This window comes from Falco naumanni, chromosome 4, assembly GCF_017639655.2.
Source record: "Falco naumanni isolate bFalNau1 chromosome 4, bFalNau1.pat, whole genome shotgun sequence".
In the NCBI taxonomy this organism is placed as follows: Eukaryota; Metazoa; Chordata; class Aves; order Falconiformes; family Falconidae; genus Falco; species Falco naumanni.
Genome location: NC_054057.1, coordinates 83,547,071 through 83,559,265, shown reverse-complemented (window position 1 = coordinate 83,559,265; position 12,195 = coordinate 83,547,071). Strand labels below are relative to the sequence as shown.

Here is a 12,195-nt window from a genome sequence, read left to right as displayed (position 1 = left end):
TCCAAATCGGTGAAATGAATTCCTTCTAGTGGTTACAGTATCTCTGTGTAAATAAGCACCAGGATTATTGTTATGGCATAAAAATGGTGCAGTGTTAAGTATGTGTACATTAAGGCTTTTGCATGAGTAAGAGTTATCTTGACCAACTATTTAAATTAATTGCACCACTGTCCTCTTTTTTTTAGCACTGCTTATTTCCTGTCTACATATACTGCAGCAATGTCACTCTTAGAAATCATTATTACAGCTGACAGACTAGTTGATTGATCTACCCAAATCATTGTCAGCTTGTTTAAGAGCATTAAAAATAAGCTTTATATTGATTTAGCAATGTAAGATAATTTTAATCAGTTTAAAGAGCATCCATACAGCGTGGATGTATCGATTTAACTGATCAGTTTAGCCAGTGATCCAGTTAGATTGATGCATCCGTCTAACTGGACCTCCTGCTAAACCGATCAGTTGCATTGATACACCTCTTTGTGTACAGAAAACACATTAAATGCACAACTTGCTCCACAGATAAGAAACAGAGTTCCCCTAAGATAGTTTTACACTTCTCAGTTTTATGCGCATCCTCTCCATGTCTCAAGTTTGGTTTTTTTTATTTATAGGGCTGCCACATTTACTTCCGAATTTCACAGACAGCAATACGTGAGTGGGTGCTGTACAGTGTTTCCAACACTTTGAGGGAGCAGAAGACCTACTGCACATAGACTGCAACAAAGATTGGTGTGAGTACTATAAATCTGGTCCTTCCCGAACCTATCAGACTTACTGTACAACATATATGAAACTTCCAAGGTGATTCACACTTTCAGCCTGTGTACTTCTACTGCAAAAGTGTTTAGAAACTGCTACGCAGGCCAGACAAATGTCCTCGAAATCCTTTCAGACAAAATTTCTGACCAGGGAAATAAAACATATGTGGAAACCTTTATGTATACTTCACTGACTATAGAACAGTTCTAAAGCTTTCCCACTTATAAGCATTACCACAGTGCTATGAATTACAAGTGATTTTACCCCAACAATTCCAACAAGGTAGGAGTAAGAGTAAATTATAGCATGTGAAAATTAGGATTTTATGTTGATGAATAACAACACATATCTCCGCTTGCAGCTTTCCCAAACTGTAAGAGAACTCACACAAGTCTCATTTTCAGACATTGCCTGCCTGCCTAGGTCACTCTGTTCTGTTCCCCTGTAATAGTTCCCAAGAAACTGTCTGATACCTAGATAACAAGGTTCTTTCACCATCTGCAAATTTTTGATTTGTGTATTCTCAGCATTGACAAAAGAAAATTTGTAATGTGGCAGGAGTGGAAGAAGTAGATTCTTAATGGTTAATAACTCAGGATTTGTCACTTAGCTCTCTTCAAAAGATTGCCCAGAAACCCATTGTTTCATCTTCCAGCTGTTTCCCATCAAATTACTATTAAATTATTCATAAATTATTACATAGTTTCTTCACATCCCTGCAATGCTAATTGTAACAGTTTCAAAGAGGCTGTAATACTAGCATTCGGGTTTAAATAATGCACATAAGCAGCAGTAAAATATACAGTGTGGATTAATAAAACTGAAATCCAAGAAGAGTTTTTCCTTTCTAACATAAACTCTAAAGACTCACCACCCCTTCCGGAACTTTGCAGTATCTCATTACCATCAGTTGCTAGCACAGCTATCCCTTTGAACCCATGAAAATATAATACACAGATAAAAATAACCACCAACGTTCTTGGCATTTCAACAGTTTCCTACTAAATTAGGCAAGTAAAAGAGATTTTATCTACATTTTTTAATGTTACAGCTAACCCCTTCAGTCTCTAAATAAAACTGTGCAGGTGAAAACGCTGGATGGCTTCATAACTGTTTCAGGAAAGGATAAATGAGCATATATTGAAAAAATAACTAATCAAAGTGCAAGTGCTGTACCATTAGTAGGTGAGCTGTTAATTAGCCAAAAAGAAATAAAACTGTCACGGTAGGCTAAAAAGATAAGGAAAAAACAAGCAATATTTAGAATTTTTATCATGACAAAAATAGTATTAAGTATAACTCTGTAAAAAAAAAAAAATCAGTCTCATATATTTAAAAAGAAAAACCTCAGTATTCATTAAGTTAGTTCACTTGAGTAAATGTAATTGAGAGATGAGCATTTACTTTTCCAAAACATATCATGAAAATGAATAGCATGAAGGAAGTGCAGACATTCCGCGTATCAAGATCCTTATGCTGCACCAGGGCCATTAAAACCACATGAATTATTTTGTCAAACTGCTTAGGAAGTTCAGAGACGATCTTAAAATAGTAATTTATCTCAAACTTAGTATGAACAAGGCTACTTTATTCTCTTTAAACCTTAATTAGTGTACTTAAAATGTAAGTTGTGTTATCAAATACAATTAATCATATTTCAGGGTGGGAGTATTTTGAGGTTTAAACTGACTTACATTCTGCTACTTGGTATAATCTTGTGCCCATCTCTAAACCATGTCACTTGTGGTCTTGGGTAGCTGAGCATGTGCAGGAAGTTTAGAACTGCAGCTTGTCCTTGAGTGACTGTTTTTCTCTGGTTTGTGTCCATGAAATTTCCCATGTCTGCAAAGAAAAAAAATATATTGAGTGTCCTGGAAGATTTTTTTCAGTGGACAGAGAAATAACTGTGTTTTCCAATAGTCATTGGCATTGCTATAATTAGTCAATATGACACTACAGATCATCACACAGTTTTCATTAATACAGATCTGGATGAACATAAGGCATAAGCAAACCCAAGTGCTGCTACTGCACACAAGAGGTGCCTCAGTCAGCAGTACTGCATGGCGTCAGTGTTCGTTTGCAATAACTGAGTGTTTTTAACTGCAAGTGACATTTTAATGGAGGTTTGTTTTGTGGGTTTTTGGTGTTTGGTTTTTGGTTTTTTTTTAATAAATCCTTGCACAATAGAGAAGAAATCCCTGTGCAATGCAAAAGAATGCAAACAGTGTGTATAATTCTATCAATTTTCTGGTCACCAATTATTCTTGTTTTTATCCTTTTATCCATTGCTACACAAATAAAGAAGCAGCTGTATCACTTATACTGTATCACATATAGTCAGATCCATGCAAATAAGCCATTATACGCAAATGGGTATCAAAGTCACAAGGATGCAGTCATGTTGGTAGCTGCTAGTTCTCCTGGCACCACACCATGATTTAAATAGTGCTTCTAGATCTTTGACATTTACAAAGGCATCCATAGTATTAAAGAGCAGCTTTTAAAAAAAGAAAATTAATGGAAGAAAGAAAACTACAATTGCAGAACCTCTGTCTCTGAAGGTTTTATTTCATAGACAAGTTCATGTATCTATGGAATCCTTGTAAAAATTCAGTGAACGTTTTCTTTTTCTTTTGCCTTTTGTATCACGTTCCTATCCATTAAAATAAACAGGGCTGTAGACTCCTACTTATTCACCCACCAAAGAACTTCTATGTATTTTAATTTGCTTTAAACCAAGAAACTGACAGACACCCAGAACTCTGCTGGTTTCTGCCACCGAATTCTTTTTGGGTTTTTATTGGGGTGGTTTTTTTGAGGACCACAGGGTTCTCTACAAGTTCTTTGTTGCAGAGAGGGATGCAAAGGACACTGAAATGGAGAAGACTACTACCAAGTCTGTGGATGGTAGGAGATGATAAGAGACAAAACAAGAGCAGAAATTAAAAACACATGGTATTTTAAAGAAGCTTTAATCATCTTTGTGATTTTCAAGTTATTTATTCAGACATAATCAGCATTGTACTTCCTCTGTTGCTCCATATTTCTTACAACTCTAATCAGATCATCTACTTGAAAAGAAGTTTCAAACCGTGTAGGTGGATCTAATTAACTCCACTGTCATATGATTACTTTAGTCTTCACAATCCAAGAGTTTTTAAGCCCATTCTGCAATTAAGATTTACTCAGCAGTTTTCTCACAAATACCTGTTTCCCATTCTGTTAAGTAATGTTAGCATATGTTGAGAACGTTTTTTAAACTATTTAACAAATTTCGTGCTACTTCAGAGATCTAGGACATGGAATATACCTCAGACCTTTCTCAGTGCACACTGGAATTAAGCCTTTCAATTTTTCACTAGAGATCTTGAGTTTAAGTGTACTGGGAAGCATTCTCTATCCAGTGGCAAAAATAGTTTCTTGAGAACCCTTCTGAATTAAGCACCTAACATAAAACTCCCCATAACTCTTGATGACTGGATAAGGTGACTTTAGTAACCCCTGGGAACACTGCTTTCTGATATGTTTTCAAGAATAACCAAAAAGTAAAATATGGTAAAATATCAGGTACTTCATTATATCCACACAGTTTAAATCAATGAATTTAGATCAAAAACATTAAAATACAGAAAGCAGTCACATGGTACCAGTAGTGCCCTGGGTAGTGGAGAATGAGGATATTTAAAACCTGTAGAACACACTAATCTGCAGGAATACAGTGCAAGTCCAACTGACAAGTTTCACCATAGAAGCTGTATCTGTCACTACAGGTTCAAGCTATACAAGACCTATTTTGCTTTGTCTCAATGTCTTTATAGGTCAAAATAAATAAATAACTACATCTACTGCTTAATTCAGAGAAAGAAGTCTTAAGAGATAGCTTTTTTAGCCTTTTCCAGCAACAGAAACTACAAATTAAATGAGGAAAAAATTAAAATCAAAGAAAAGTAAAGAATTACAGTTCTTTCCTTCCCAAGAACAACAATATGTACACACAAAAAAGCCTACAGAAACAAAACACTTCACTGCAAATCTTTCCCTCACTCAGAGGAAAATAAAGCTGTCTTTTCAGGAGACAAAATTCTTTAGCAGCACTATCAAGGTAAAGTATTCCTGTGCCTCCTTCTCACCATCATTCCCACAAGCGTTTCCTCAAGAACTGCTCTCTCCACTATGCCAGTACAACTGCCTGTACAGCTGTGTAGGGAATCAGACAGGGTCGGGGGGAAAGAACTATTTTAACAAACCCTACAAAATAATTGCTGGGTTTTTTTAAATTTTGGAGAAGTTTCCCAGTCCACAGCTGCACAAACAAGTTTTCCTGCTGAGCCTAAAGGACTGCATCGCCATACAAGAGTGGGAAGGATTAGTGGATGGAGGAGAAAATTAGCACATTTTTCTCTGGTACTGCTACAAAAATCTTTGTCCCCTGAAACCACACCTGTAGACGCAACTGCAGAGGCACAGAGGCTAATCCAATGGCTCACTGCTGCAGAACAAGAAGCATCTCACCCTCACCTTCCCCTGCTCCATTCTTCCCTGCTACCCTTGTTGGAGGTCCCCACCCCACTCCAGTTATGCTCACTTGCATCAGCTTTCACTAGATCCTCGGTGACCTGACAGAATTCACTAAAACAGAAGAAAAATATTCAGAGATGCAATTGCAAGGGTCTGACACACATCAGCGGGAGCACAAGGTCACTAGGAGGGGCACACAGCAGGGGTACAGGGGTTGGTAGAAGGCAGGGAAGGAAAACCCCATTATAGCAGCAGTTTATTTTTGCTTTAGCTCCCAGCAGCTCTGAAACAGTATGACTGAGAGATATTACAGATCTAGTAACGTAATTTACTCTAATACAGTAAACTGGTGAATATGATACCAGAACTTACATAGTAGCATTTGCAACTGTTTTTATTTTAAAACACAGGAAATTCTGTGTAATCTCCCTATGACATAGCAATTGACTTGGATCAGTTCCTTGGAATTGAGTTCTAATAAATAATTCAATTTATCTAAATTCCACTTATTAAGTGACACTTACTACTACTGACTTTCCAGTTACTGACCCTGAGGAAGAGAAATTTGATCCATGTATCATATTGTTTATATGCAGTATACAAATCTGTCTTTTTAAAAAAAAAAAAATATGTTTTTACTTTGAAAAAAGAACAAGACCTAGTTTCATCATTATTTCCAAACAATTTATTTGGATTATATTTTCTATATGTTAACTGCAAGAAAAAGAAAATTAGAGTATGTACTCATTTCTTAAGTTATGTTAACTAGCACTAACTCCTGAGAAAATCAATTTAACATATCCAATTGTAAGTTAGATATCAAATCAGAGGTCAGCTCAAGAATTCTGCATAGTCCGTACTTAAGTGGTACAAATATTGGAGGGTTTGGTTCAAAAAGGTGTTAAGAACAGACTTTTAAAGTTTTGTTAGCAAGGTTTTCATGGTGCAACAACTGCTTGTTTTATATCACAAGGATTACAACCTGAAATCTTCATGGAGCTCTCTCCACTGTACGGTTTTCTTTCAGATATCCTCTCCTGTCCTCCGGTCTGTTATTTTGTTGTTGTTGTTTTGATTGATTGTTTGCTTTTTGCTATATGGTCTTTTTTAATCCCTGCATACTCAGGGAAAGGTATAACGGGTTTTTTATGCTACAGCTATCTCCAAATTATCTCATCTTGATGGCTCTTAACGGCTCAAAGCTTGCCCTGAAGATTTAATGTTTCGCCACTTTGAACTGCTTCCCAGAAGACAGCTAGAGTACGTATGAAACTTCTTGTGATGCAATAATTTTAAAATTTATTAAATATGGTATCTAGTAACTTTTCAGGCTAGCAAGTGTTATTGGTTTGTTGGTTTTTTAGCCACAAAAATAAGTGGTTAGCTAACGAATCACAGAATAGTTTCCATTCAAACATACATGCCACTTGAACTTCCGATTTTCTTTGCAGCAATGCCCCCATCCTGTTCCGTACGACACACTGATAAAAGCCAGCATCAGACCTCTGCAAAGCTGGGATGATGTACCTGTAAGACAAAATTCAGAATTATTGTGCACTTCCTTCTAAAGGCAAATCAATGCTACTTTATACAGCATTTCTTATTTCCCCTCTAATATTTCACGTATTGTCTCAAATGCTTATTGTATTTTTTCTTACAAACAGCATTCTCATATAATATCATCTTCGGCTACAATATCACCTGTATTATATAGAAGACAAAATATACTTTTAATCCATAAAATATCATTCAGTCTTAAGATCTACATTCAATAAACACTAATAAGCTCTCCACAAATTCTCTTTCAAAATACAGACTTAAATGTTCTCCTTAGTTTTATCTACACTCATGCGTAAGGCAAAGATGCCTGGTAGTTTGTTCAGAGGTAGCCCAAGAAGACTGCCATCTAAATGTAGGCAGTAGGAAGACTTGCAAGAAATAGCAACCAATGAGAAAAGATGGTTACTACATGGCGTGACTACTGCGTAACTCAGAAGAATAATGGAGAAGACATGGTGCACTGTAGGTTGTATTTGTTCTGCCCTTCACTATGCTTAAAAAGTCACTTAGTCCATGAATGCTCGCTCTCCTCATTCAACTATATCTGATTACTCAACATGAAAATGAGCTGATGGGCTCAGTTTTAATGTGAATAAAACACATGAATAATATAGATAATCCTGCATTAAACAAACATTAATCAAAGCGCATATTCCCCCGGTCACCTTCTGGAGATATTATGGTAGGATTAATGAAAGTCTTTATGAAAAGATAAGGAAAAATAAAACTGCTGAATTTTAATCTTCAGAATTTAATTCCAGCAAAAGAAAGCATCTCTTCTCATACTCACATACACTATACACACCCACATACAGAGCTTAATATCTGAACAGGATCAGACAGCATAAAAACAAAGGAGGTAGAAGAAATCTAGTTTAAGTGATAAGACTATAATCACTGCATTATAATTACAATCAAATACATTATAGCAATTAGGTCAGACAACAAAATACAGGGAATTAAACCAGAGCCCAACACTATGGACAAATTTTACCAATGTATTGTGATTCCCAGGAGACCCTGGCTTCCTAAATATATGAGTTGTAGGCAATCATGCTGCCTGTCTGCCTCTGTGCCTAAGCTGACTCCTGGTGACCTCATTTGTAGCAACCAGCAAATTTTCTCCAGTGATTATGACAATTTGTACTGGGAAAATAAGGAAGACTCAAAACAGTGCTCTGTTCAGGAGTTACAGTAAACCTGACAATCAGTAAACAAATATTGCTGGCCAGGGAGTACGTAACTCTGAATTAGCCAGTGCCTCTTGCCTGATGAGCATCCATAGGAAACTGAGTGAGAAAAGAGGTGAAAGTACAAAGCATAAGAGTATAAGATAGAAATCAATAGGACATAAGGCTTCCCTGCTTCCTTACAGAATAATTTCCTTCTTTGCCAGGTAGATGACTGTTACAAAACATCATTTTTAAGAAAAAAAAATAATTAAGATTGACAAATAAATATTGACAATTCACTTTCACAGTGTATTTTAATAAACAGTTTATAGCTTAACAAGCCTTTCTTCCACCCATAAAGATTTAGTATCGTACTTGGCTAATATTTATCCCTCTGCTTGTCTATTAAATAGAGCCAAAATTAAATGCTTCTTTCTTTGGTATTCATCTGTACTAAGAGAGTAATTCAGAGTTAGTTTTTCTGCTGCTAGGACAAAACAAATCAATTAAATCAGAAGTGTCCTACTTTGGTTTCCCTTTCTGACTTATTAATGTTTCAGCAGTAAACATTCTTAATATGTTGCCTGAGGAAAAGAAAATCTTTTAAAGTCTGCAGTGAAAATCCCATCTACCTTGGAAATTCCAACAGCCCAAACTTACTGAGCAGTTGGCTTCTCAGTGGACCTACTGGGTAACAATGTGCAGGTAAGGCAAGCAAAATGACAAGAACTTAACAAAGGTTTAAAAAAAAAAGTTTTTTTAAAAAAAGTGATACAACATATGTTTACATTATTTGAGACTAACCTGAAAATTACAAATCTGGGCAACAGACATTCATGGAATTTCTAATTCCATGTTTACAATTTTCAAAAGTCTTTATGCACCTCATATGTCTGATTATTTTTTGAAAATACATTTTTCTATTGAACTAACAGTCAAAGTACTGGCTTTTTTGTGCTATGCTTTCACCATACTTATTTTCTGGTATGCAAGAAGGGATACAAATAGTGTTTTCTAAATTCAAAATAAGACTTTCTTCCGCAGAATGAATTTATATCAAAGCTTAATACAGGGTTTTTTTACAGTGAGAAGACATCATTTTGCTTTAATTTTGTCTACACTCTTTCAAGATAGCTCTTCCCATTGTATAGATGCCAGGAGGCTACTTACGGTTCCTGGGGATCTGCGTAAGTACTTGAGAAAGTCAGACCAAACAGCTTCTCTGTTTTGAATGTTACAGCCATCCAGAAAGTGGCTATTTAGAAAGTTTCCACAGAAAGATGGAAAATGACAAGCATAAAAGAAAAGGAAAGTCTTCAACAGCATAAGATGCTCTACCACCAGGATTGCATTGAGTTAGAATTTAAAGGATGAAGTAGTATCAAACATCTAAGGATGAAATTCTAGCTAGCACTTACATTTCACTCCTGATTTCAAATTTACACATTCATTTTAATTTTAAATGCTCTAAGAGTTAAAAGTGAACCTATAGGCTACAGGTTTTTAATAGCCATACTTGTGAAGACAGAATTAAAACCAAACATATTTTATTAGGTAGTCATATAACTTATTATCTATTCAAACTTTTTAACAAGCGACTTATGCATCAACTGACCTAACTTTTTTTTATACAGAACAAAATTAAAATTTGTCCAATGTTAAAAACACAAATAAATAATCAAATAATTTTAAGTAGTTTGGGAGGGAAGTGTACTGCTGCTTAGATGTAACCTTAGTCTCTTCAATTTAAACAAATTAATATCTTCAGGCCACAAAAGCAAATATGGAAGACACACCTAGTCCAGAACTTCATTCAAAAGAAAACAAAGAAAAAGAAAGAAAAAGGAAAAAAAGTCACTGCCTGAACTTTAGACTCTTAACTTAGACATAACCAAAATTGTTACTGCACTCTGCAATACTGATTTGTTTTCATTACATGTATCTCAGATCACAAAGAATTTATAAGGTTGTTTTATAAATTCTTAATACAAACTAGTGTATGCACAGTCACTATAAAAGCCAGGCTGTGCACATAATCAGCATCGTTATACAAAGAAAAGCTGTTCATTCAGGGTCACCAATGTCAAAATGCAAAGACTCCAATTAGTTCTTTACTCACTTGGTGTGTTATAATAAGCTTTTAATATTTTCAGCCTGTTACAATATAGACGTTACTTTAACTGAGACACACTAAGTAATATCAGTTACCAAAAATCTTTGATTGATGATTCAAACTGCAGCAGAAGTCACTTAGGGAAGATCCATGCATTTAAACACAGTATTTACCCAAGAGAACTGCAGAGCAAATTATTACAATGTCAAAGTTCAAATTTTGCAACTGGAATTTTTATGTCTAAGCATATCTTTTTCCTTGCTTTCATTCATCCTAATGCACCTATGCTATATAATCCTTTTTGGAAGCTTAAAGCTTTGCATTTCTATAGAATCAAAATCCTGTTTGGCTTATCTCTGACTGTGGTATAGTAGTAGTAGGGCTGCAATTTCTAAGTTAATATTTTCTATCAATGTTATTTTATTATTATAAACCAGTATTCTTCTGTCTTCTGAATCACCTCTGCAGCAGATGTTTTAATTACAATTAGAAACAAGAACAATATAAAAAAATGCAAAATTAAGAAATACAGCTTGTATCATGACCTGACATTTGCTAGACTAAATTAAGCCAAATGACAAGAAACAAGGTAGTGTGTACAGATATGTACGCACACAGCTTGGGGAAGATTTACCAATACTAACTTACACTGCAATACACAGTAAAACGGTAATTTTGTATTAGCATGTGCACTTATTTAAGAAATACCACAGCATGAATGTCACAGGATCTTACTCAGATTTCTCCTAGCATCATGAAATGTAAGTCTCCCTGTGCCTAGCACATCTACAAAGCTTGAGTGCTAACCTCTGCTGTTTGTTGATTCCATGTTCATGGGTTTTGTCCTCCCACACCATTTCTTTGTCAGCTTCTTACGCAGTTAAGAGCTGTTGTCAGCTCCTTCCACCAAGGAGCTACAGCAGATTCTGCTGTTGTTGATCAAAACAAGTGGCATTTACACAAAGTGACGCTCAAACTTTCTGTGATTAATTGTGCTATTAGAGATTTTTTATTTTCTAGAAAGTATTCACAAATCTCTTCTATATGTGTGTATGTCTCATTTTGAAGGATTAGCGTATCTCAAGGCTTGAAACCAGCAACCATTAATAGATACAATGACTCATGGCTAATTGGTCTCATCTAAATCAAAAATCTTTAAATTCTAAGAAAGCTCACACAGAACTATATGTTTGGTTGGAAACATAGTTGCTAAATACTTTGTGTGCTAAATGACCAAAAAAAATTTTTAGATGTTATTTAATGGACTTTTTTCCCTACTGCTTTGTAAAAGTAAAAAATATAAAAATTAGAACTAATGTTAAGTTATAATTTTGAAAATCTTTGAGAAAAGTAATCATGGACTACCTTGTGCAACAATATTAACTTTATATCATTATCTGCATTTTTATACTAATCTATAATATAATTTCTGCCTATAGTGATGTAGCACAGCTTTACCTTGCCTTAAGCAATGTAATTACTAAAGTGCTGTAGTTCGCTTGGTTTGCTAAAGATATAAGTGTTATACACAGGCTCTGTCTTCACATACCCACCCCTTATAACTTCTGAATTCACTGGGTAATTTCAACAAAGTTTGAAAGCAACAAGTAAGTTGCATAAATACTAAATTTCTGTAAGGTTCTAAACATTGCCAATTGCATAGGGGAGACCCAGTTAACGCTTCCATTAAAGAAAAGCAGATAAAAGTTGGCTGGTTTACACTTTGATATTTGGCCAGCCATCAGCAAAAATGTAGTGCTGATTATCCACAGTCTGGTTTTTCTCTTGCTTGATGGGATATCTTGCTGAAAGGGGAGGGAGTCAGTGAGATCCTGGGAGCAAAATGCATCATCATAGAAGAACAGTTTGTTAAACTGTAAGATTAATTTTTGCATTCTCAGAAGTGAAACTAAAAGCTTCATATGCAGTTAAGATAGACTGCGTTCTTCTAGATCTCACTGAAAATAACAGTCCCACTGAGCTTAGCTTTGTTAAAGGACGTGTAGCATATCATATGTAACATTTAGCTAAGGAATATGCCTGCCACTTATTACAAATACATGTAAG

General features: G+C 35.3%; 1 protein-coding gene across 4 annotated transcripts in view; it reads right to left on the bottom strand.

The window, feature by feature from the left end:
- SDK1 (sidekick cell adhesion molecule 1) overlaps nucleotides 1–12,195 on the bottom strand; it is a 418,908-nt gene that overhangs the window by 290,061 nt on the left and 116,652 nt on the right. For all 4 annotated transcript variants that reach the window (XM_040591242.1, XM_040591243.1, XM_040591241.1 and 1 more), the window contains 2 exons: nucleotides 6,704–6,810; nucleotides 2,457–2,604 (listed from right to left, as the gene is read on the bottom strand). In XM_040591242.1, the coding sequence (XP_040447176.1) occupies nucleotides 2,457–2,604; nucleotides 6,704–6,810 (255 nt within the window). The remainder of the gene's footprint in view (nucleotides 1–2,456; nucleotides 2,605–6,703; nucleotides 6,811–12,195) is intronic.